At 41.2% G+C, this 25280-nt stretch overlaps 1 protein-coding gene across 15 annotated transcripts; it reads left to right on the forward strand.

Moving 5' to 3' along the window:
• The first annotated feature begins 1923 nt into the window (after positions 1 to 1923).
• On the forward strand, positions 1924 to 24453 carry MFF (mitochondrial fission factor). Of its 15 annotated transcripts, none has more exons than XM_032119299.1 (10): positions 1924 to 2063; positions 6432 to 6649; positions 7497 to 7684; positions 8653 to 8741; positions 12165 to 12239; positions 15381 to 15539; positions 17852 to 17869; positions 21110 to 21172; positions 23326 to 23410; positions 23775 to 24453. In XM_032119299.1, the coding sequence occupies exons 2-10, from the start codon at positions 6433 to 6435 to the stop codon at positions 23904 to 23906; spliced, it is 1026 nt and encodes a 341-aa protein (XP_031975190.1). In that variant the 5' UTR covers positions 1924 to 2063; position 6432; the 3' UTR covers positions 23907 to 24453. The 15 variants fall into 15 exon arrangements, with proteins under 15 accessions (XP_031975190.1, XP_031975180.1, XP_031975182.1 ...); XM_032119285.1 differs by having other exon boundaries at positions 1960 to 2063; positions 7512 to 7684; XM_032119289.1 differs by lacking the exon at positions 12165 to 12239 and having other exon boundaries at positions 1925 to 2063; positions 7512 to 7684.
• Positions 24454 to 25280: the final 827 nt, after the last annotated feature.

Here is a 25280-nt window from a genome sequence, read left to right on the forward strand (position 1 = left end):
ATCTCCTCTCCTTCTCCTGTTTATTACAGATAATAATAATAATACTTTGTTTCAATTATCAAACCATTCTGACCTCAACACAAGTTCTATTTTATTTTCTTTCTTGATTCTCCTCCCCATCCCATGGTGAGGTGGGATGTGGAGAGTGAGTGCTTGGTATAATCAGACTGTGAGCAGCAGAAAGAAAAAGGCACACCTAAAATTATTATCAAGGGTTCAGCATGAAAATAAGGAAGACAAACCACAAAAACTGTGTTGTATGCAACATTGTTAAGGATGGCCTTTTAAATCACAGATCTGAAAATCAAGGATATCTGCAGAAAAATCTGCAAACTGTCAATGGAAATTACTTGTGCAAGGACCTGTACACAAAGCAAAAAATGGAAAGAACATCCTCAGAGGGGAAGTGATACAGCCTGATGCAATTCTTTTTGAGATGGGACAGAAGACAAGGGGCATGGGCAGTCATGACCCACTAATGGTAATTCATAATGTGATAATTCACTAGAACTCCCCACTGATGTTCTTCTGGAGGATTTCCTGTGACTCAGGACAACTCAAGTGAGCTGCCTGTGACCACTGAATTTATTAACAACAGTCATTTATTCAATGGAGTAAAAACAGTCGCATAACTGATCTCAACATAAAATTATATATGGGGAATCACAGAAGATGGATCGTATTTCTAGTATGCTTGAAGAACCAGTTTTTAGACTGTAATTGCTTTGGGATTTTCTTGTTTGATTGTTTTTATTTTAAAGATGAAATCCTCTTGATAGTTTATAAAATGTTAAAGAGGAGGTAAATTTGAGGACTCTACATGCAGAACGATGAGGATTGCCTGGTAAGATGTGCTCAGGGCACAGCTTGTGTTTCAAGGAGGCCAGATGTAAGATCATATATCTTAATGATACTACTGTATCATTCTCAATGTTAGACAACTTTTATTTGGTAGGAGATCATATTTCTAACCACTAGCCTCTTTAAAACAGTACTGTTGACATTTGTGAAGAGCTGAATTAGCAAGTTGCAAGCCTTGGATCAATATATGCTTCAGTGCTTCTGGAACTGCTACACCTTCTGACCTCCAAAACACCGTAACCATAAATCCAAATACAGGGAAAGCTCTGAGGCTACTTTCTTCTCTTTAAAAAAATACCTGATATATATCTATATCTAGATAGATAGATAGATAGATAGACAGATAGATAGATAGATATACACTAGCATCTTTCATTGTATTTTCCTGTATGGAATTGGAAGGTTGAGTTACACCACGAAGCAGCAGCTGCTCCTAGGTTCTCTGAGAGTCAGTTTCAGGAAGGGTCAGCTAGTGGTGCCCTCGGAAGCGTTTTAGCGGCGTCGGCAGCCAGTGCTCTGCTGGTCCGAGCTGGCGTGTGCGCTGGCTGTCAGCGGTGGATGGCTGTCACCCATGCTTGGTGACAAACGTTCTGTAATGGTAACGCGGCGGCGATTGGTGTGGCCCAGGCAGGGCCTCGGGAGCCGAGAGCCGGCCAGACGCGAGGCTGAGCGAGCAGCGGGGTTGTTTCAGCGCGGCTGCCCCGGAGCAGCGGCTCAGGGCACAACGGGCTGTGACTCGGCAGACGTACCCTGCAGTGCGCCGGCTCCTGCCCGTGCCGAGGGCTCAGCACACACCCAGACACGCTCTCCACGCACGCAGCACACGCTACCCCTCCGTGTATCCGCACGGAGCGCGGCTCACTGGCCGCAGCACGACCCCGGACAAAGCACAGCCACCCCGCTCCGCTCAGCGCCCGCCGCAGGTCACCTTGCCGGGGAGCCCAGCGCGCCTGCGCGGCGCAGACCTGCCCTCACTAAACATGGCTGCCCCCGGCTCCCTCGCACGTGAGGCACCGGCGAGAGCCGCTTCCGCCCGCCTCCAGTCACGTGAGCGCGGCCCTTACGGAAGCCCGATGGCGGCGCGCAGGTCGCGTTTGGCGGCTGAGCAGCGGAGCGCGGTGCGGGCGCGGTGCCGCGGTGCCTGACGCGCTCCCGGCCGGGCCGGGCTGGCAGCGCTCCCCGGTCTTTTCCTGCCTTTCGGGGTGAGTACGGACCGCCGGGGCCTCGCGGCAGCGGCCCCAGTTCCGCCTGGGGGGCTCGGCCTGTCCGCGGGGCCGCAGCCGGCCCTTCCCCGCTCTCGCAGCCGGAGCCCCTTCAGCCCGTGTGCCCCCCGCTGCCCGCAGCCGTGTGTCCGCTCAGCCCCGGCCCCCTCAGGGCCTGTCCCGCCCCGTCTCCCCGCTGCCAGCACTGCCCCTCGCCTCGATCTGGGGCCCCTCGGGCTTCGCCCCGCGGCCGGGGGCGCTGCCGGGTGTGGCGGGAGCGTTTCAGCAGCGGGACAAGCGCCTGTCCCGGGGGCTCGACCCGCCCGGGGACACTCAGGGGACGAAGCGCCGAGCCCGCGGGGTCCCCCATTCCCTCGGACATTACCGGCTGACCCGCCGTGATGACCCCTCTATAAAGGGAAGGAAGCGCCTACACCCCCCTCTATTGCCGAATGCTCTTAAATGCCGCCACAGCACAGTGAATATTTGGGTGTTTCAGAAAAATGGTTGTCAGAGTGACGTTTTTCTGCTAACGTTCTCCAGTAATTATTTTTTTACTTAAAAAAGCCTGTTTTGTGTTAAAACCTTCTGCTGGAGTAAAGCAAACTTGAAAGAATGCAGCCTTTGGTGTTTTGTGATTGTATAGCCTTGCTCGTCTGTAATAGGTACATTTTGTTGATGTCATCCCAGTGCTAGAGAAAGGGACCAGTGTATTGTGTTAAGTTCAGCACCTGTAACTGCAGAACAGCTTTCGACGTTTAGCCTACACCTGGTGCTCCTTTCCTTCAGATTGTTCTGTTTGTGCTTTGTTAGTTTACAGCCTCTCTGATCTATATTCTGACAGTTGTAGGGCTCCAGACTAGAGTCCTTTGGGTCCTTAATTCGTATCCTTAACTTTGCTCTGGGTCTTCCTCTTCCCCTTTTTATTTGTCCAAGGATATCTGCACTCTTGCCAAGGGAACACTTTGTACCTTACGTGCACATGAACAGAGGACCTTGAAGTAGCCACATCAGGAACAAACAGTAATGGAGCTGGAGAAACTACAGTTTGGTGTGGGTTGTAAAACCTCTTCTGATCTCAGTGTTGGCAGAGCTGTACTGTTACCAGAGCTCATCTTGTATCTGGGGCTCCACACTGTGCAGAGCATTCCCCGTTGCAGCACAGATATGGCCAATGTCTGATATGGCCAGTGTCTGATTATCCCTCACATTTGTATGCATTGCTTTGTCCTCAACTCTTCCATTGATGTTCTTGTTTAGGAGAGGGAGAAGGAGATACTCCTGTGTCTTTCTGAACGTACAACTCACTTTCTATAACCTCTTTTTCTCTCTTGCCTTCTCCTCTGGATTTCTTCCTTCCTTTATCTCTTTCAGTTAATGCTGCTGATGCTCATTTGCACTTCAGCTGTTCTCTGTCTATTTATCCTGTATTTGTGTTTGGATTTTTATTGTCTTATCATTCTCAATTATCATGCCTCTTTATGAGATACTTAGTCCTGTAAATATCAATTTTAAAATCCTCAATCTCCCTGATTTATTATTAATACTTTCTGTAAAATGCTTTGTGTAACAAGGACATTGTAGAAAACATAACTTTGTTTTGTTCAGAAGCTTCATTAAAATGTTTGTTGCTGAGATCTCACTGGTTCTTGTTTTGCTGTTCTCTTGTGAAAAGAAGTAAAAATTGAAATCACTGACAGCAAATCCAGTTCTCAGTGACACGAAGTAGACAGGAGTAGGAAGATATTGAGGTATTGTATCTGTAGGTCCTTGGCAAATACTGCTAAACACACATAGTGTCATTTAGTTTATAAATACTTTATAAAGTGACTCTTCTGCTGCTGTCTGATTTTGTGTAGGTTTTACCTTGCAGCTGGAAAGCAGTTGTTGTGCAGACTTGTGTCCAAAAGCCACGCCAAGCTGTAGGGAAGCTGGGGTGCAAACACTGCTGCAGGGCAGGGATGCTTGCTCCCTAAAACCGTCCAGGTATTTCAAAATGAGAAAGTGAGCAAGCAGGGAAACACCTTTTGTGAAGTCGTGTGAGCAATAAATGTGCTTAAAGCTGTTGCCAGTCAGTACTCTGGGTACTTGTGCTTAAAGCTGTTGCCAGTCAGTACTCTGGGTACTGTAAGTTCTTAAAATTTGGTCTCTCTCTTGACATTATGATTTTTATTAGATCTGGAAATGCTTTACTGATCACAGACAACGTTTAAAATGAAAAGCACCTTTTAGAATGTGGAAATCTCAGAAGGCTGCATATTTTGTTCATGTCACTGGCTGATCTAGCACACATCTTGAAAGAGGGACAAATCTAGTTTGTAAAAGCAAAGGGCATGGATGAAAAATCTACATGTGAAAAGGTTAAAAATTTTGAAGTGACATGCTTAAGCACCTCTTGCACTGCTATAAAGTGTTTATTCTAGTGAAATGGTTTGTTTCACTTTCTTTCACTTGATACAAACAGTGAGAATTAATACAGGTGGAGTAAATCTGCAGCACTTCAAGTATCTCCTTTAAAACTAATTTTTTTTAAGTTTATATAGACCTTTTTTTAAGGTTGCACAGTGGCCTTTTTGCCTGCTCCCTGATCACCCCTTCTCCTACTGTGCTACAGTGACACTTTGAGATTAATGAGATACTTTATTTGATCTGTGGTGATAGTAAGTCTTGCAAATAACCCTGAGGCTCCCAGGATGGACCGCCAGGTGCATCACATCTTGGATATACTCTGTGTGTATTTGTGTGTTACACGATCCAGATCCTTCTCTGTGCTTCTCTCCATTGTCTGAAGGTTATTATTCAAGGTTTTATTGATAAATGTGGAAGTATTGCTTGTGTGAGATGGTGGGAGGGAGGGCTTGTGGGCTGTCTCACCTGCCTTGTGGCTGCTCTGCACTGAGGCCTTTTGCTCTCAGAGTTCTGCACGTTCAGCTCAGCAAAGTGCACACACAGCAGCAGACGTGGCCTTGCTGCCAAAAATAGTAAAGGAATGTAGCTGCAATTTTAGTGGCAAACCCTGCCTTTTTGCCAGGATGGGTTACTTCATTTAGGGACCTACTTAAGCAACACCACTAAAAGATTTCATGCTTCACATAGGCAGGTTTGCCAGGAAAGCTGTATTTGCATATTGTGTATGTACATATATGTCTGGAATCTTTGTCTTCTTATCCTCACCCTAAAAATAACCATCACCTCAGTGTGAGCTGTTGACAAGGCCCCAGCCATTGCCTGGATGAAAAGTTTCCCACAACCAGTTCTTGCAGCTCACTGTTTCCTCTGGGAGCCCCTTTCCAGCCCTACTCCAGATGCAGCTTCTGGGTCTCTTTAACTGAGCCCGTAACCATTATCTGGATCTAAGTCATCAGCAAGGGCCACTGCATGTGATCAACTTCTCCCAGCTGAGGTTCCCTTCCAGCCACCCTCCCAGTGCAGCTCTAGGATTTCTTTTTCTCTTGGCCTTAAATCTAACTTCAAACCCCCAGTTACCTTGGTCTTTGACACAGCTCCCAGCAATTGCATTAGTCAGTTTCTCACAGCCCAGTTTCTAGGAAACTCCTCCACTGCTTCATATGAGATCCCACTCCTTTTCTAGGAAAATGTATATATAAAGTATTGGCAAACTCTTTTAAGTTTAAATAAAGTCTTGTTCTCTCTCCTCCCCATCTTGTATCAGTTCCGCAAAAGTAAGATTTTAATTTACAGAAAAATGTGAGAATTTTAAAGAATTGCTGCATTTGGGAAGGGTTATTAATATTCTCAGTTTTAAGCTGATTTGACAGGCTGTTGATAAGGAACTTTGTCCTTGTAGGGTGGGGTAAGATCTGGGTGACTGACAGTGAGCAGGGGGCTGCTGCCCAGACTGAGTCTTTTCTGTCATTCCCCTGCCTCAAGATGCAGTTTTTTGAGACTTCAGCCGTTTTCTCAACTACCAGTATACTGGATTTGTGTAAATGCAAATCAATAATTTAGATCTCTCACCAATCCTGAATAGATTTCCTATCAACCCTACCAATTCTTTGATGCGTTTGTTTATGTTTCTATTTCTGCCAGCTGGTGCAGGAATAGTACCTTATCTGCAGAATTTCTAGGTTGGTTTGTTTTGCCTTTTTTTTATTTGTTATGGCTCAATTTGAGGACCCTCAATTTGAGCGTTGCCTACAGCATCACTTTGTTCTTCTTTCATTGCCTGTACCTCTGAGCACTTTGTTACTACACTTCCTATGAATTTTATTGCATAATTTCTTCCTGTAAATAAGACTCTTCAGTTAGGATCTCCTACTTCCCTGGTAGTCAGAAGAAAGTGTTTCCTTTCCATACTTCCTGCTGGGTTCCTGTACTGCTCTGCGAGTTTTGGTTTCCCTTTGGCAGAATGAGTGGGGCCGCATTCCCCTCCCCGGCTGCCGAGATGGCAGAGATGAACCGGCTGCAGTACGAGATGGAATACACCGAGGGCATCAGCCAGCGCATGAGAGTCCCAGAGAAGCTCAAAGTGGCTCCTCAGAATGCTGACCTGGAGAAGGGCAGCCAGGAAGGATTTCCAAATGCCAGTGTAACTATGCAGGTTCCAGAGCGGATTGTAGTGGCAGGTATGTCTGCATTGCAGTGCAGGTGAAACCTTAAATTAGTTCCCCAGATTTCTGGATGGAAAAATTGTATATTGATATGTCATTTTTAAAAGAACAACCTGTAAAATGCTTTCTGGTGTTCAAACAGTTAAAGCTCTTTAACTTGGGAAGTTTCTTAAGCTCTGAAAATGTTTTCGTGAATAGTTTTGGAGTAGCTTATAATGGAGACAGCTGATGAATTAATTATGAACAGAAGGTTTAATTGCTGATGTTTCATCTTACTATGCTATTTTTGGACGAAAAAAATTAATGTTTATTGATTTACACCTAATTTTTAGCAATTAACTGTAAGCTGAAGTAACTAGAACAAGTTTTGGGGATGTGCTCTATCTTTGTCATCTGTAATGTGTTTGATTTTAATCAGAATGCTAATTTTGTTAAGAATCTGTCTGAGTAGACTCTATCAACATTACTTTAGTATCTGTGGTCATGGGCTTTACAGTGACAGATCCAGAACTGCTGAAGGTCTTACAGTTTGCAAAATGTGTGACATGCATATATTTTATGCTTTGATGTTCCCAATCAAATACACCACTGATAGGACTGTGTCTTGAGTGCCCTCACTTGCAGTAACAGTTGATGTGGTTCAGGGTTACTCAGGATCATTGTTCTCAGAGAAACTGCTCAAATAAGTGTCAAATAATGTGGTCTTTATGAGCACTTTAATAGTAGTTTTTAACATACAAGACCTATTAAACAAGATTATACTTGATCATTTGGCATAGGCAGGGGAGGTAACTGCTGTGATGTTCTTTTGAACTGTAGCACTGGCCCTCAGGCCTCAGAACAGTTTGCTTTCTATTGACAACTGATGTTCTTGCAGGTAATAGTGAAGACATTCCATTTTCCAGACCAGCAGACCTTGACATTCTTCAGTCTACTCCATTCAAACCACTGGCATTGAAAACTCCTCCCCGTGTTATTTCTCTTAGTGATCAACCGCTAGATTTTTTGGACCTAGAAAAACCTCCACAGCAGACACCTCAAAGTGAAGAGGCCAGTATTTATTTTGCTTTTTCCTTAGATGAGAAGCATTCTACTAAAGAAAGTGAAATGACCAATGATTTCTCTACTGTCGTGTAGATCAACTTGGTGCTGACATATGTTGGGAAAATAGAAAAATATTGTTATTAGGACTATAGTTGTTCTGATTAGACTTTGAAGTGGCAGATGGCCTGGGATTGCCATGCTCAGCAAGCTTACTCCCTACTTACAAAAATAAAATCATAATTAGAACTACCCAAAATACTTCTAACAAAAAAATCCTTGCGCTGAAGAGAAGGCTGCAAGGTTTATTTACAGAGTATCAGAAAAAAGGTAAGATTCTTGCAATTGTATATAGTTAGACATTGTAATGTATATAGTTGAACTCTGGACTTCATAGCTAGATGATATAACACTACACAGAATTAATGAGTTTTAACAAAACCCTGAAAACCAGTTTCAAAGAATGGTATAACATTGGCATCCAAGTGAATAATGGCAATTGACAAAACATGGTTAATTATTTATGAAGCTGCGTATTTTATAGACTTATAAAATACAATAGAAATATGTTTATCTCTGGTGATAGGAGGTAATTCCAGAATGGTTAAGGCTGGAAGGGACCACTGGAGTTCATCTTGTCCAGCTTCCCTCAAGCAGGATCATCCTAGACCATGTTACTCACGGTTGTGTCCAGAGGGTTTTGAGTATCTCCAGAGAATATTCAAAATTCTGTTGGTTCATAGTTTTGACATCAGATCAAATGGATAGGTAACAACAGGGTTGCAGTAAGTTTGGAGCCTGATTTTACATGTACCAGCATCAGATCCTGTCATCAGTTGTTTTCTTCTTAACCACTGTGAAACCCATGGAAATGTGCCTTTGTATCTGAGGGCAGATCTGACTGACAAAGCTCCAGTGCACAGTGTTGTGTGCTGGAACTCTCTGGCTTTTATGTCTCTTTTCCTCCTTTGCTGCAGGTGCGCTCGGTGGGAAGGCTGAAGAGAGAGCGTTCCATGAGCGAAAACGCCACACGGCAGAATGGGCAGCTGGCCCGCAATGATTCCATGTGAGTGCAGCCCCACCTGCACGGGCACTGCTGCAGCTTTGGGACACACTGCCTTTTTTCCTTACCTTCTCCTTGCTTTTCCCAACTAATGTTTTGTATGTTGTGGCAAGTACATAATTTTAACTATTATAATGCCAGCATTTTTCTTCATTTCGATGGGTTTTGTTTAATGAGGTGGCTTCTTGCAGTGAATGGGTGGAAGTGTTTGTGGGCTCGCAGTTGGTTTCACCAGTTACCATGAATTGTTATTTCAGGATATTTTTCAGTTTCTGAGTTGGTATAATATTTTTTTCCCCTGAATTTTCAGGAAATTGAGGTTTTTGTGCTTCAAAATGTTCCCAGTTCTCTCACTGTTGATATTACAATGATTTTCATTCATAGAAGAAGAAATATTTTTATTTCCTCATAAATATTAGAATAAGTAATTTTTCTTTGGTGTCACTGTGCTTCATATATTGGAATCTGTGAGTATATATATATTAATCTTCTCTGACCAAAATGGCAAGGAACATTTAGAATTGGAAACTTCATCTATTGTTACCATCCAAGGTAGCAGTTCTTAAGGCACTTTCTGAAGACATATGTCTGTAAATTTTTATTAGATATGATAGTCTTGGATTAATCATGGTTTATTCTGAGTGGCAGCATCTTTCCACCTGGAAATAACTGGTTTTGCAATGTAACACTTGGAAATCTTTTATATATGAATTTTAATATGGCTGCCATAAGGAATACTTGCCTAAGAAAAAGCTTCAGATTTAAAATTTAGAAGATGGGATTCATCTGTCCCGATGTAGACTGAATAACACTGTCGCTAAATCACCATAAAACTTAATTTTCAGTGACTAGAGGGAAATAAGTGCATAACCTAGTTAGGGTCTACCTATTTTTAGTCTAAAGTAGAACAAGTGAATTATGTCCTAGAAATGCCTGTTTTCTTCTATTTACAGCAGGGGCACTAGGAGATACTTTGTGTGCTACAAATCTGACCACCTGTTAGTTTGGCTAAAACAGGTGAAATGTATCCTGATGCATGTTCCACACATGATACAGTTCTCCTTCTCTTCCAGATATTTATGGAAATATTGTTTCATATCTTGCCCTTCTTATTTAATCAGACTTTCAGTTCATACAAGTTTATAGATTGCACATGTCTAGGTGCTCAGGTCTGCAGAGTCACACATATTTACTGAGCTGGCAAAACTTAGATTCCCATCTTTAAGCTCCTGATCAACTCAGTCTCTGGGTGTTCTTTCAGCCTCCTCGGTGTCCAGGTGTCACTTACCCGTTATGTCCCGTTGGACTGGACACACTGGAATGTCACTTCAGAATGGCTTTCTCTTGCCCATCTGGTAGCTTGGACATGGTACATGCTGGAGTAGATGGTCTTCATGTGATGGGAGCTTCCTGGGAAACTTTCCTCCCTTTGATGCTGCCAGCTTGATGTATTGCACTTAAAAGGAAAAACAGATGGTAAAGAAATTCTTGCAATTTCTTGAAATTGCTTTACACTTGTTTCCCGTGTTAGTTTAGTCTTCCAAAAGTCATGGGCCATGCCAGCCATCTGAGAAAATAGTAAGATCAGCTCTGCCTATAGTTGCTGTCAGATTTCTCACACTTGTCTGGACTTCTTGAATCTGAAAATCCTAAATCTGTAAAATTCACCCATGTGCATTGCTGTCACTCTATAGTTATATATAGAATTACTGGGTTTACGTGGTCTGCATGTTATTTGCTGTCAGTTTTTAAATCTACTTTCAATCCTTCAGAGGCTTAGCAATACAATAAGCACCTGGAACCCTGTAAATTTAAAAAGTCTGTGATCAAAGAACATATAACTGGCAGCTGGCATGACTCAGTTTATCATTTACAAAAGCCAGGAAATTATGACACACCTGGAGATTAGTTTTCTTCTCTTGATGCCCACGCTAGTGCTTGATAAGGTCTGTCAAATGAATCAAAATTCCAATGCCAAGCACTTTCCATTGTATCTTTTTGATTGATCCAGGATCTCTTCTCTTGCTTGTATGAAAAATAATAGCTAGATTATATTGAGCCTTCTGATCTGTATTCTCTGCTGCCCGTGTGGAAGATATCCTTCTTCATTGCAGTATTCTGCACTTGCTGACCTGCAGATAATGTATTTTAGTAGAACTTCATTTTTCTCTTGTCCTCCCAAGCGCTTGTTTTCTTATGACAGAAGTTATGCTGAGTCTAGTGTTAGATCACCTGCTTTGAAATCACAGTGATTCCTAGAAATGGCTTCTTTCTTTGTCATAATTGCTTCTTCTGGTACAATATGATCAAAAAAAAAGAAATCACTTCGAACATGCTATGGCACTCTGTGATGCTGAGTCTGACATTCCTCCCTCATCTGGGTTTTGTCAGTTTCCAAGTGGAGGATGTGACTTTGTACCTGGCTAATTCTCAGGAGAATGTTCTGTGGATTCAGACTGTAAAAACACCCACGTTCCGCAGTGGAACCTGTGTGGCTCCCAAAAATGCAGAAAAGCCAGGCATTCTGTACTTGGTGAAAAAATAACCTCTTGGCTCTTGTTTCCTCACAATTTAAGCCCACAGGACATAGAGTGTAAACTGCAAAAGAAAAGACAAATTTCATGTAAATCTATTCTTTGCACAACAGAAAATGTAATTGTGCACCTGTTGCCTCATTTATATCACCTTGAAATTCCTTTACCATCTGGAAATACTAATTTTTCCAGTGATACAAAAATACAAGAAACTAGCTGCTCCTGAAGTTCTTATATGTGGTGTTGTTGGCTGAAAAAATGGTTTACTTCTGCACTAACAAATGCTGTGGTGCTCTACCTTGACAAAAATCAGCTCTTCTTTCTTTGCTTGTGTGAAATCTGGTTCACATCTTCAAATAGAAAAGGAAGTCCACGTGATGGGCTGCTCAGATGCTGTGATGAGGACTCCAGTGAAGAGGCACTTGGAGCACTGCCTTTTAAAACCTTTGTTGTCAAAATATGGCTACAGTTCTCAAGTTTTAATCTAGCACACTGTTGTCCTCCTTGGACAAAATATGCAGATGTACTGTGTGAAATTCCAGTGCTTGACTTACAAAGTGACAAAATTAAACATTCTGGAATAGATTGTCAGGTGCAAGTGAGACTTGGCTGGGCTCCCTATCACAGTGTTCTTGACATGGCACAAGTAGTTGTTTCTGTTCCATTGTCTTTCTCTTCTTCTCATCCAGTTGCATGCAGAGACAGTTCTGAGGATTTTTTGGCAGCTGGGCTTCACTAAAGTCAGTAATTCTCTAATGCTCTTAGAAATCCTGGGACTAACAAGTACCTGCTGGTACAATAACTGTCTGTGCAGCAATAATGACAGCTCTCTAAATTACAATCCCTCTATTTCTAAGGATGCTTACTTAAGAGATTACAATTATTATTCAAGGTGGCACAGATCAGATACTGTCCCAAGAAATAAAATGCCACGGTTCCAGTCACCTCTTTCGACTAAGGATTGCACGTAAGCCTGAATGTTACCTGAAATGATGAAAATCAAGAGTGTGTTTAATTCTGTAGCTCTCTGCAGTACTAGTATTCTGACTAAGTAGCTGTAGTTTAGAATATAAAATTGGAAACAGCTACACTGAATGTGTGGTTTCTAATTTTGCTTCAGGGTTTCTCAAACTTGGCCAAATTGTTTCCCTCTGTAAAGAGCATAGGGAAAGACACCTGACAGCTAATGAAAGGGACAGTTAAATTTCAAAATAACTTTAGTTTGTTTGACTCATTGTTCTTTGGCTGGGTTTGAATAGCTGGAGAAACAAAGCTTTTCATTGGTCATTGCCAGCCAATGCTGAAGGCAAGGATTCCCCTTCTGTATTGGAGGTCACCAAACTGCCGAAAGTGCATGGAAAAGTGAGCAGCACTTAATTTTCATTCTGCTCCAGCCTTTTCCTTAGAATAACACATCTTTCTAGAGAGTTCAGTTTCACAGTTTGAGAAATTCTGTTCTTCATGCAAGTCATGGAGGAGAAGGTGATGGTGTGCATGTCTGTCTATGTGCTTGAATTTAAAGTAACCTTAATAAGTTGAATCTGTTTACTTCTCATTGGATACTGCCGGAACTGCAAGTCAGAGAAATATCTGAAATAAAGCCTGTGTACATCATAAATGCTTTGAGAAGGTTTAGGGGAGATTACTGCTAAACTAAAACCTCTGCATACGGCAAAAGGCTACTGTGCTCTTTATAGTAATGTCTGTAATTTCATGTTGTTTGGTTTGGTTCCAAGCCCTGGAATTGACTGGTGTCTGTAATCAGGGAATAATAAAGTAAGTGGCTGGAGCTGTATTTAAGAATTCTTTTCAGAAATGAGAAACAAATTTATACGTACAAGAAGACCATTTAACTAGAAATGGAGGAGGAAATGAGGATAGCCACCATGTCTAATGATAAGTGCTCATACTACATATTAGAGAGTTGTCGTTATGGCAGAGATTTTTTTTTCTTATGTTATCTGGGCTGATTTGTGTGTTAGGTAATTGCTTTATATTTCTTCTTCATGGTCTCTGACATAGTCCAGAGGACTACCATATGTTTACAGGACAGTAATTTCAAATCCTGAAAAAGGGAAATAGAAGAAAAATTTTGCTTCTCTCTCCACCCCTCAGTCATGGCCTTTGTGCCCTTCATAGAATTATTCTCATTTTGTGATTTTTCCGTATTATATACACTTTGAATTTAATCAGCACATGTAACTTAATTCTGGAACCGTACAGTCTTAGTTAAACTGGGGTTTTTTTGCATTTGCTTTTTAATTTTTTAGAATTTTTTTTAGTATATACAGAAGTCTTTGTATGCAAATATCATTGCTATAGTATTTACAGTAATACCATTCTGGACAGCAGGAATTCCACAATGTCTTCTGTTTTGCAATATGTCTAAATATTATTTGCTACCTGTTTTTTTTTTTTTTAAGTTGTCTTTTGCCCTATTCTGTAAATCTCTGAAGTGGTGAATGGGAGAAATTACTTTTAATGTAAAACATAACTGTGAGTTCAAGCCTTAACTCTTCCCTCATTTGCCTCAATCCAGCAAATCCACAAGGATTAAAAATTCTGATAAATTCATTTTAGTGGCAATATTTTGAACTTGCCCCTGCTGCTTGCTATTTTTCTACTGAATATTGGCATTTCTAGTGTAATTCCAGAGTAAAATACGTGGGTGTGACAACTACCAGTGATTACACAGTAGAAGTCATCATAAATATAGAAGAAAGGTGGGTTCTACAAGTGTTGGAGAACAATAAAAGCTGTAAGGAAGCAACCAGATATTTATTGAAATGTAGCCTATGGGAGCATGAAAAGATACCTACCCTTTAGGTAATAAACAGTGACCAGTATCAGCCAAGCACCAGCTGCTGCAGTCTTTGAATGTCCCTTGAGGCCCAGGATGGCTGAACTCTGCTGTGGGTGAGGTGACATTCATGTAACATTCTTTGATTCAGTCTGTTCAATGGAACTTCCTTTCTTACTCAGCTCTGTGATCTTGCTGCCAGCCACTTGCAGAGCAGTTCTATTCAAAGTAAGAGTATCCACAGAATTCTGACCCAGCTAGAGATTAGCCAAATACCAAACCAGCTTCCAAGTACTCAGCATTAGTGTTTTATTAAAATGCCAAGGTCAAAAAGATTGACATTCTAAATCCAAAGCTGTGTAGCAAAGCACAAGTGGCAAGGAAATATGTTGAAATATAGGTGCTAATCTAGGAATGAAATCTAACCCAAGATTTAACGGGTACAGTGGCTCTCACTTGGTTTGCATGTGTGTTAATATTTACAACTATGTTAAGACAAATTAATTCCTATTAAAAAAGCACCTCATCTTTAATTAAAGTTTCCAGATTAAATCAAGATTAAGTCTTGATGTGTGCAGGAAATGTGAATAAAGTCACTTTGAATGTAAAGAAACATAAGCAAATCATAGGCAGTTTATCAAAACTAATTTCTTTCTGATAGAAAAGTTTTGTATAATCCAAATGGCCATGTTTGAATTCCAGTCCTGCATATTTTAAATAATATTTTTTGCATCATAGTCAACAAGTTAGATCATGTAATTTGTTGTCACTGGGATGTGAATTTTTTATTATTTTTGGAATTTGTTGCAGTTTGCCTTTAAACTTGTTCATGTGCAAATCAAAATACTATCTTGATCACAGCTTCCAAAAAATTTTATTGAAAGTGTTCTGTGTGAGATGTCCTTATTGAAAAAGGCTTGTTTTTTGAAAAGACATGATGTGTAGGATTTTCTTAAAATGCCAGTGCTTGTATAAACACTCCTCTCCTTGATGTCAGTGGGGACTTGAACACTGACTTCAACAGGTACAGATTTAGCTGTACATGCACTCTGTAAGAACTAACTTGTATAACAGATCAAAACTGTGTCCTTATTACTGCTTGTGTTTGCCTCTGATGAACGTATGTAAATGTAGCTCATAATCCCCACACTGCTAGAATTTGGGAGTGTTACCTTACAGTGGTGGGAGAAGGGTAAACCAAAAGCAAGCAATAAGCATTTTGGAATGGGGTCTATCTGAAAAGCTTTTTTTTAATTTAAAATCTGACTTTAGTATTTCTCTCTTCGTTTACTGTGCTTGTATGACCAGTGTGACCCCATCACTGCAACAGGCTCGTGTCTGTCCTCCCAATATGTTACCTGAAGATGGAATTAATCTTTACTCTGCTCGTGGCATTTTGTCGTTTATCCAGTCTTCCACTCGTAGGGCTTACCAGCAGGTCTTGGATGTGCTGGATGAAAACCGCAGGTGATTGGTTGTCACTGATTCTGCCAGCTTCTGCTGCTTTGTTTTTCTTTTCTCCTTTTTAGTGGAGTTTGGTTTCTGTTTACAAAATGATGAGATGAATTTATTTGCTTTTGCTTTCCTTTGCTTTCACTATTCATAAGCAATTTAAATGTCCAAAATTCACATTTCAAAATGCTTCTGTTTCAAATATAGGATTGTTTTGGTTTCCTTCCAAATAAAAATCTAAATAGGAAGGTTAGCCTGTGGCTGCAAGGGGTTTTGCTGTTTTGAGATTATCAGTGTTTTCTGCAATTAATACTTGACCCCAAACCTGCAAATTTAAAGGCCTTGTCTTCTGTTTTTCTTTTGGTGAGCAGTGGTGCAAATCAATAAGATTGGGTTGATGATGTCATAAATCATTAAAACACATGTGCAGAAACAGGGTAGAATATTACAAGGCATTGTAGACTACTTTCAATAATGTGTCAAGACTTGAAACTGTTATGGTTTATATTGGGAATGGTTCTCTCTGGTGGCCATGCTGGTTGCTGAGAGCAAGAAAGGCAGGGGACACTGAGGAGTTAGTTGCTGCTCTGATTATTGCTGTCTCTGATTTTATGGATAAGCTGACACTTGGAGAGTAATGAGCCAGAACAAGCCTCATGGCAATCCCTGTATAGTTATTTCCATTCTCTTCAGTGGAGTTTTGCCCGCTTGGTGTATCCTTGCACTGTTTGGATTTGGGATTTGGAAGCGTTCCAGGAACGGCATGTTTAACACTATAGAAACATTCATAAGGATTAACAATGGCAATGTTCATTTACCAAAAGCAATTTTCAGTTTAGCTGTATGCCAGCACAGAAGTTCAGGTAACAATTGCACACAGTCTCTAGTGTAGGGCTAGCTCAGACCTCTGCCAGGAGGTTGAATTAGGGGAAATAATTGGTAAGAACACTGGGAGGAACTGTTCTTTTTCCTGCAGCCCTTCAGTGTGGCCTGTGCTAGCAAGTTCTCTGAAATTTGCCATCTGCCTCTGCTAATATCCCAGCAGCACACTTATTATTTATAGTGTGAAGTTTAAATTATTTGCTTTCTAGTTGTTTGGGTAACGAAATGTGACTATCAAGCCAATCTTACTGTGAATGTCTGTGTGTTTGCAGTCACTTTCCAAACTGGCACCTCCTGTAGCTCACTGTGTTTGCTGACCTGACAATACATAAATGCCCATATTAACATTCCTGAATTGTAAAGAACTCCAGTCTTGCTGGCCATTGTATTCTTAAGCTGGGATGCAGAAAAACAAACAAAATCAGCTGCATAGAGTCCCTTGAAATACTGTGAGTTGGGTGCTTAACTAATGAATTATTTAATCCTATGAAATGCCAGGCTGTAGCTGTTAATTTTGATGCCTATCAACAGTTGGGCATCAATACTGGTTTTTTTCCTTATCAATATTAAAATTGTATGGAATGATAAATTTGTTTTGCCAAATTAAAGCTCCCAGATAAGAAGAAACTGTACTATGAGCAGTAGTACTTATGGATCCTGTGCCAAGAGTCCTTCTTAAAATATAGTTTGGAGCTGTAGCCCTTTTTCCAGCCTGCAGTGAAGCTAACAGGTTTTATTCCTGGCTTCCCTTATGCATGTTCTTGCCTGCGTTTTCTTGGATTCTGGAAAACAGATCCATATACATACATACACTTTCAACTTACTTCAATTATCAGAACATTTCTAGGATTCTGAATACTTCAAAAGCTGCATTACTCATGCTGGTTTGAGTTAATTTTTCAGGTGTTCTTGCTAACCTTCCTAGAAGGAATGGGAAACCTGTTTCTAGCCACCTATGGATAAATAGGTGCCAAAATAATGAACTTTTCAATAAGGTGAAAGTGTATTCTTTGTGGCTGGGTGTTTAGACACCCACCATTACAGCTGGCGTGGGAATGTGAAATTTGGATGATCCACTTGCATGGTTGCAAAATATTGTTCATCTTAAATTGCTCCAAAGCTGCACTCTGTTCTTTTGCTCTGTGTAATGTGCTTTCTATCTCAAAGCCTTACCTATTTTAACATTTTATGCTTAATACTTGAAGAGGTCTTCTAAAATTAACAAGATCTGACTGTATGTTACTCACTGAAAATATTTTTAACTTGTTTTATAGCTTGTCTTTTTTCCAAACATTTTCCAATCTACTAAAACTGCTAACGGTAGGTGCTGATGGTACTGCTGCAGATAATGAGTTATGCCTAGCTCAGCCAGCACTGCTCACATAAAGGGTTATTTAAATGAGCACAAATTTAATGATCACTGTTTACTCTTGCATTTCCTTCAGCTTGGACAAGGACAATAGGTCAGTTTTGGTTTCTAGTTCTAACCATTTTTCTGTTTCAGTTTCTGTGGAATGACTGTAGGGCCTACCCCTAGTGTCCTTTAAAGACTGATCTTTTATGCTCTAGACAGCAGAAAAAAATCTGAAAACAAATCAGCCGAACAGACAAGCCCCAAAAAAGCTCCATGCATTTAAGGAGATTTTAGTGATGTGTAAATGCAGGAAAAACAGACAATTTCATATCTGTATAGAGCTGTGTTGAAATCTATATTTTGTCTAAACTGTTCTTTGTCTCTTGGGTCTCAGTACATTTTATTTAGGAGGAAAGAGCATGGCAATTTATTATTTCCTTTCTTTAGGATAGCCCTTTCTAAAAAGCCACTGTCCTTTTAAAATGCCAAACTTCACCCACATAATCATAACCTGAGGTTTTATAAGATCATTTTTTATCTTGAGAAAGTTAATGGTATTTTTCATTGTAGAAATAAAATGGGAAGCGAGTTAGGACCATCAAAGAGGGCTACACTTGACTCTGGCCTGGGGTAATAATAGTTCAGACGGAAATGAGATGGGTGTGCAGATGTGAAGGAGGCTGGGAAAGGCAGCAGCTATTGCTGTATTTTATGGGTAACTGCTGGCGGCACTGAGACAAGCAGGGGTAGCAGTGTGAGCCAGCCACTGCCCTGTCTGTACTTCAGAAGCTCACCCAGTTCATGTCCAGAACACATCCCTTTATCCTACTGCCCATTCTTGCAGCCTTGCTGAGACTTGCAGAGGTATTTGAAAGGACAGCCAGAGGTGAACACAGCTGCTGCCTCTGCTAAGCAAAGAGTGTGTGCTGGCCCCAGTCCCCTGCCACAGGCACAGAAATGATGGAAGCTGGACCAGGTTCTTGGATTGTCCACCCCTTGTTGTTTCCCTCCCAGACCATGTGTTTAGGGTTGCATCATCACTGTAGAACCGGAAGAAGACAGACCAGATTCAGTTGCTCCTTGCCTTACTTCCTGTTTGCCCACTGGTATTAAATTGTATTCCTGTGCATTCCCTTCAAGTTTGAGGTTGTTGCTGTATTTGCAGGGAGTACACATGACCTTGGAGTTATGGCTTCTTCTGATCAGACACTAATGTTTAGGGTGGAATTGACAGAAGTAGCCAGAAACTTCAAAGTTCTAATGTACACCTATTTTTTTAATGTACACTTATTTTTTTAAAGAAGGCCATGCATTTAATAGCTTGCCTATATTGTGCATTCTGTATTTACCAAAAAACTTGCTGCTAATTTTGGGGTAAGGATCTCAGTTACGAGGCCACTGTGATCTATGTAATCAATTTTCTGTTGATATAAAAAAACAAGCAGGTAGAAGTGTAGAAGAGGTGGGGGAATATTGTGGTATTACTTTTGGGCCCACCTGTAATGAAATAAAATGTGAACTGTAAAGAAAAGGAAGAAACAACATGCAGCTTCTTAACAGCCTGGCTGTGTTGGGAAGTGGGATTAAAGACTAGTCTTTAATTTAAATTCCAGACTCGCACAGATCCCAGAGTGCTCTGGGTTTGTGCCTTGCTGTAGCCCTCAGCTGTCTCCCAGCCTGTGACTTTCCTTGGGAAGGGTAGTTGTAAATTAGTATTGATTAATTCTACAACAGCTGTGAAACTTTGTTTCCCAAAAGATGGCACAGAGGCTGAATTTAGAGAGCACTTGAGACTATTATTCTCATTACACAGAATCCAAATGTTGTCCTGTGTCAGATGGTGTGGGAAATGCCTGCTGGATACTGGCCCTGGCATTCACATATCTGCCAGTTAGTTATAGGTGACTTAAGTTCTCAGAGAAATTCTGTGACCTTTTCCATAGCTTGTGTGCTTGATTTCTTACTCTGTCTCAAAGTATTTAGTTGTAGCATCTGTCAGACAAGACTTTGACCAGCTGAATTCTTTCTCTGATTAGGAATACCTTTTTTTTTTGATAACTTTTTTTGATACATCTTGTATGTTTAGGTAAGAACATTCTTTATGTATTGGAAATGGGGCTTGCTGTTTTGTCAAGCACGTCATGCTGGCTTAAGTGCTAGAGAGGAGAGCATTGTACTTATGGTGCTAACTAGAGTAGGACCTAGTCCCAATAAATAGTGCCTCAGGTAGCAGAGTTTGCCAAGGCTCCTAGATCCTGATCTTTTGAAGTGAGGCTGGTGGTTGTGATATTTTTGCATGGTTCTGGCTGGCTTTCAGGCCAGGCCACAGCATTCTCCCGGCCACCTTGGTACCAAAGCTCTGCCTCCCACACAGACCTGCTGGAAAGATCTTCATACCCAGATTCTCTTTGTCTGCATTTTTATAGCCTGCAGTATACGTAGGTTAAATGCATGGTACAAGTATCTCCAGTTGGCATTGGGAAAATGAAAGAGATTGAAAAAAGATTTCAGGCTCCTGCAGAGTTTGTTGCACATCTGTGATGTGGAACATTAATGCCTCGTTACCAGAGGCAGTGGAAACTCGAGGTGCCAGCTTGTCAGAGGGTACTGCTGGTCCTCTCATCTGCTGTGAACTGTAGTACAGTAACTTCTCTTTGCAAACTTCATGTATATTAGAAAGTTGCAGCAGTTTAAAAAGCTCTACCTTTTCTTCCTCTCTGCCCAGAAAGAAAAAGAGCAGCATTTGTAAGGATGTTCAGACATCTGCCTGAAGCCTGTAGTCACTTCTCCCTGGAGAGATCTACTTCTCTTCAGACTATTTGTGGCCCTTAGGATACCAGCCCAAGTTTTCTGAATTACATCTAGCATAGATGAATACAGGAAAGACAAATCTCCCCTTTCCCTACAGGGAGGAGAGGATGATTAAAAGTGTTTTTATAAGTACGTGTAGTACATTTATTGATTTCCTGTTATTGTTGGGTAAGGTTTTAGATTTGGGGGATAAAATTTTTATTTTTTAACCTGAAGTTTCCCATGATTAGCTTATAAGTCTGATAATAGTCACCTAAATTTCTATTCCAATAGTTTGTCTTCTGTAAATGAAGCTGCTTCATGAAAAATTTGCTTACATATCTTAGCTGCAAAAACATTCAGTGTTGATTAAATTTGAATGAGAGAAATATGAAAGTGCAATTTACCAGAAAATAAATTATAGAAGGTATATTGAAACATTATAGAGTATATCTGGAAGTATTTTGATGTTCCTTTGTTCTGTGTGTTTTACCTCTTATCTCTGTTTGTCATTTCCTGGTTCTGTCTTGTGCTTTCAATCTACAAAATCCTGCTGTAGGCCAATGTTACGTGGTGGGTCAGCTGCTACCACTTCCTCTAACCCTCATCATGACAACACCAGGTAAAGAGCATTTTTTTGTTAAGTCATGATCCACTAATTCTAAAATTCAGATTTCTGTTCCCCTCTTTCCAGTGATGTTATTTTAAAACACAGTGCTCATTTTTATGCTGCGTCTCAACTCTTGAGATATTTCAGGCCTTTATTCCTTCCCCATCCAAGTCACCTGCCCAGATCTCAGTTGTCTGAGATACACTGTGCTGCAGATCTCTGACTCAGGTTAATGCATGACAGGAGGCTCTTACATTATATGAGCTGTATAGTTCCAGTATTTGCTATTAATAGGGAGCTTGCTAGAAAATTTGGCCTTACCTCACCTAATTTGGAGGTACTCTCAGTAACATGCCTGTGATTGTTTGTTGGGTTTAGCTGGATGCCTTTTCCCTGCCATTCAATTATCTTGGCAGATTGACATCGTGTCAGTGGAACTGGGTAAAAGATTGACGCATAATCCCATCATCAGGATAATGGAAAAAAAATAGTCCCTTCACATCCATTTTTCCCATTTGCCATTTAGACTTCAGTGCTTTCATTAAAATGGAGGTTTAGATTTGTGCTTAAGTAGAAATTGGATTCAAGCAGGTGATTCTTCTCTAACTCAGGAATTCAGTTTTTTAAATGGCCCAAGAGATATCTCAAGGGGTTTCTTGCTGGTAACCCTCTTGATTTAACCCTTGGAATGGCTTGGAAATTGTAGAGCAGCAGTGATACACTGTGATGTGAGCTGGGAGGGAGGCATGTGCATCTCACTGAAATGCTGACCCTTCCTGCCTCTCACAGGGGAGGGTGAGGGACAACTGTGCTGTAGAGCCGTAGGTGCATCTACTACTAATAAAAAAATAACTACAAAAAGACCCTTATCAGAAATTTCTTTGGCTTTCAGAGGACCTGTAGAGTAAGGAAAACTTGATTTATATTTTTGCAGATCTGAAGGATTTCACTGTTATTGAAGTCCAGACTAGTGCAACTCTCATGTAGCAATAGCAGTTATTATTGAGAAACAAAGTATTGATGAGCAGTGATACATGGAAACATGACAATTTGTCTGTTGGGGGAAGAGAGGCTGCTTGAGCTGAGGGCATTTAAGAGCAGTTTCTTGAACGTGATGGAAGAATCTGCAGTGCAAAATTAGTTTCTGCACTTAAGTGCATTCTGCAAGCTCCAGGAATTCTGCTCATATTCTCGTTAGTTCAAGTTGACCATTAACTGTCATTAAATGCTAAACATTCTTTTAGGTGTATTCATTGTCAATTTGGTAGCCTTGGCATCATTTTGTTCCATTTCCTAAGCTGTTTGCAGCAGTTGTTCACGGGTCCTAATGAGAAAGGAAGTCAACGGGAGCTAATATTGGAAACAAAGGTTTTAAGATAGAAAGTGAGAAGCTCAGGGGTAGGTGGGGGATCAGGAACTGTTTTTACCTGTTAGTTGTTGGAAATTAATCTGGTTAAGAGATAGCACTTGGATGATCAAAATACATACCTATGTAGACTTTCTGCCACTTTTTAACTGATAATAAATGTACTGTATTTATTTAACTTGTCCTGGAGTTGGAATAATGCTCTTTCTGAATTGCTGCATTAAGAAAACTCAGAGTGCCCTAGGAACAAACTTTCTAATGCACACAGTTCAGCAAGCAGTGAGTAACTCTGCACTGGGTTCTGTTTGCCAGATTCTCTGCCTAAAATACAGAAATTAATGTGACTGAGGTTCTTAATCTCAGTAAGTGTGCCCTTGGGACATTTAAGTAGGTACTTAAAGAAGACACTTCGCAAGTCTCTGGTTATTTCTACTCTTGCCAGGTCTCTTGCAATTTTGGCACTGTAGGTCAGGCAATGTTCAGGTTTCATGAATCAGTTAAATAACTGGAAACAGTCTTTTGAGGAACTGTGTGTCAGCAGGAAGTTTGTCTGTGTAGAGAATCTTCAAAAATATTTAAGTGTGGAGAGCAACCAACCCGAATTTAGTCAAGCACTTACCCACTTCATATGTGCTTTACACAGTTAGGATCCTATTGAAATGCAGCTCTGTAACAGCTGCAAAAAAAAAATTTAGTTCTTCTTTCCATCACCACCAAAATATTCACCTGCTAGAATGTTGATAAAATATGGCATGATCTGCATGGCTGAGACAGCTGAACCTTCTCCTTTCTCTGATAGATATGGTCTCTCCAACTTCGATACGACGCTCGAGGGAACACCAGATGACATGACAGTTGTAGATGCTGCCTCCTTACGAAGACAGGTATGTAAAGCACGGTAGTTGACAGTATTAGGACAAAGCTGTAGTGGTAAAATGGAGAAAGAGGTTTTCTCTATGACTACAAAGGTATCCACAATAGGCAGGGCAAGGGCTCCTCTCTGTGCCCCTGCTGGACTGCCCTCACATATCATGTATTGTTCTGGAAATCTGGAGAATCTGACTCCGTTTCTGTTCCTAAATATTAGGGACTGTAAGATTTAGTCACTACTGACTGAAGACAGAGAGTCAAATTATCAACTGTTTAACATCCATCTGTTTGAGATACTAATTTTACGTGGTTATTTGGAAGCTTCTAGAAGGTGTGGCAACTTTCAATGAAATATTAAAAGCCTGTATTTGTTTTTAGATAATCAAACTTAATCGCCGTCTCCAGCTCCTGGAAGAAGAGAACAAAGAGCGTGCTAAGAGGGAAATGATCATGTATTCCATTACTGTAGCTTTCTGGCTACTCAATAGCTGGCTTTGGTTTCGGCGCTAGACACAGCTCTCAGAAAGATTTACTAGTTGAAAACACAAACAATTTGCAAAATTCCTTGTTTCTGTTTCGGAATTGTATGCTGTTTTATAATGAATACACTGGAAACTTCTACCACAGATAAAGGCTCTAGAATTGCAGTATTAAAGGGACACCTTGTTCAGTTATATAATGTATTTAATAGATTTGCATTGCAAATGCTGCAGTATCCTCCTTTGCATGCTTCTTTGTAAACATGGACCTGCCCATGGGGAGTCTGCTTCATGCAGTGTGACAGCAGTCTCCAGGACTAGCCACTGGAGGTTTTGTTGTGGAACGAAGAGAACAAATGAAATGGGTTTGGAAAAAAAAAAAAACAAAAACAAAGGAATAAAAAGTCATTTTTATTGTTCTGTTGTTAGATGCAATTAAACAATTGCACTAGTTTTCCTTTAGTCCAAGTAGTTTGAGATGGGCCATAATCAAGAAGTGTGTCCTGTTTCATGAGTATGTTCCTTGTTTAAGTACATGTTCAGGTTGAATAATAAAAGGAATTCTTTGCTAACATGCAGATTGTCCAGAGGTGTGTAATATGTATTTTTTTTAGGTTTAATTTTGCAGATGTTTTTCTATAAAATACATTTTTAAACAAGTCAGTCTGTGAGTGATCAACATATTATGGAGTACAAGATTTTGATGTAGAATCTTTAATAAAACTCTCTCAAAAAAAGCCCAGCCCCAAACCATTGTTTAATATCATTTATGAGAATTTATCTGAGATTTTATCTAAACTATTAGTCTTTGAAGTAAGTAGTGGCAGTGGCCTGAACAGCTCTAAAGCAGCAGGAGGGCATGTGACAGCCCAGTGCAGGCTGCCATCCCCTGCGGGTTGTGGTGCTGGTGTCAGGTGTCAGAAATGGGGAGCCAGCCTGGAGTGCCCTGGTACCAGGGTCAGTTTAAACATCCCCTGCTCAGCCTCGTGATCCACGTTATTTGGTAGATACGGGCACAGGGGCGCTGAGGGAGCTCCCTGCAGGCTGGTGGCTTCAGGCCCCTGAACGGCAGCCGCAGCCCCTTCCCCGCGGAGCACGGAACCACTCGTGCCAGTGTGCCGGAGACCGGCGATGACGCCGCAACGCTGCTCAGAGGGAACCTTCCATGCACAACTGGACCTAGCAGCCCCCTGTGCAGGACCCTTTTTGTGCTGTAGCAGGGCACAGCGGGGTGAAGGATGGATGATGCACAGCGGCTGCAGAGGAGAAGGAGCCGGAGTCTGTTTCAGCGCTGTCCTCGCTCACCCCGCAGCGCTGAGGCCGCGGCACAGTGCCTGGGCTGCCCCTGCACGGTGGGACCCAGGGCGCTGCTGGGGCTTGCACACGGGGCTGGGGGGCAGTGCCG

This window comes from Corvus moneduloides, chromosome 10, assembly GCF_009650955.1.
Source record: "Corvus moneduloides isolate bCorMon1 chromosome 10, bCorMon1.pri, whole genome shotgun sequence".
NCBI lineage: Eukaryota > Metazoa > Chordata > Aves > Passeriformes > Corvidae > Corvus > Corvus moneduloides.

Bases quoted from the DNA above. Each gene is read 5' to 3' on its own strand.
- MFF (XM_032119299.1), top strand. From the start codon at position 6,433: ATGAGTGGGGCCGCATTCCCCTCCCCGGCTGCCGAGATGGCAGAGATG. The intron at 7,685-8,652 runs GCCAGTATTTAT...CCTTTGCTGCAG, and splicing joins AGACACCTCAAAGTGAAGAG to GTGCGCTCGGTGGGAAGGCT. The intron at 12,240-15,380 runs GTAAGCCTGAAT...TTGTATGACCAG, and splicing joins CTTTCGACTAAGGATTGCAC to TGTGACCCCATCACTGCAAC.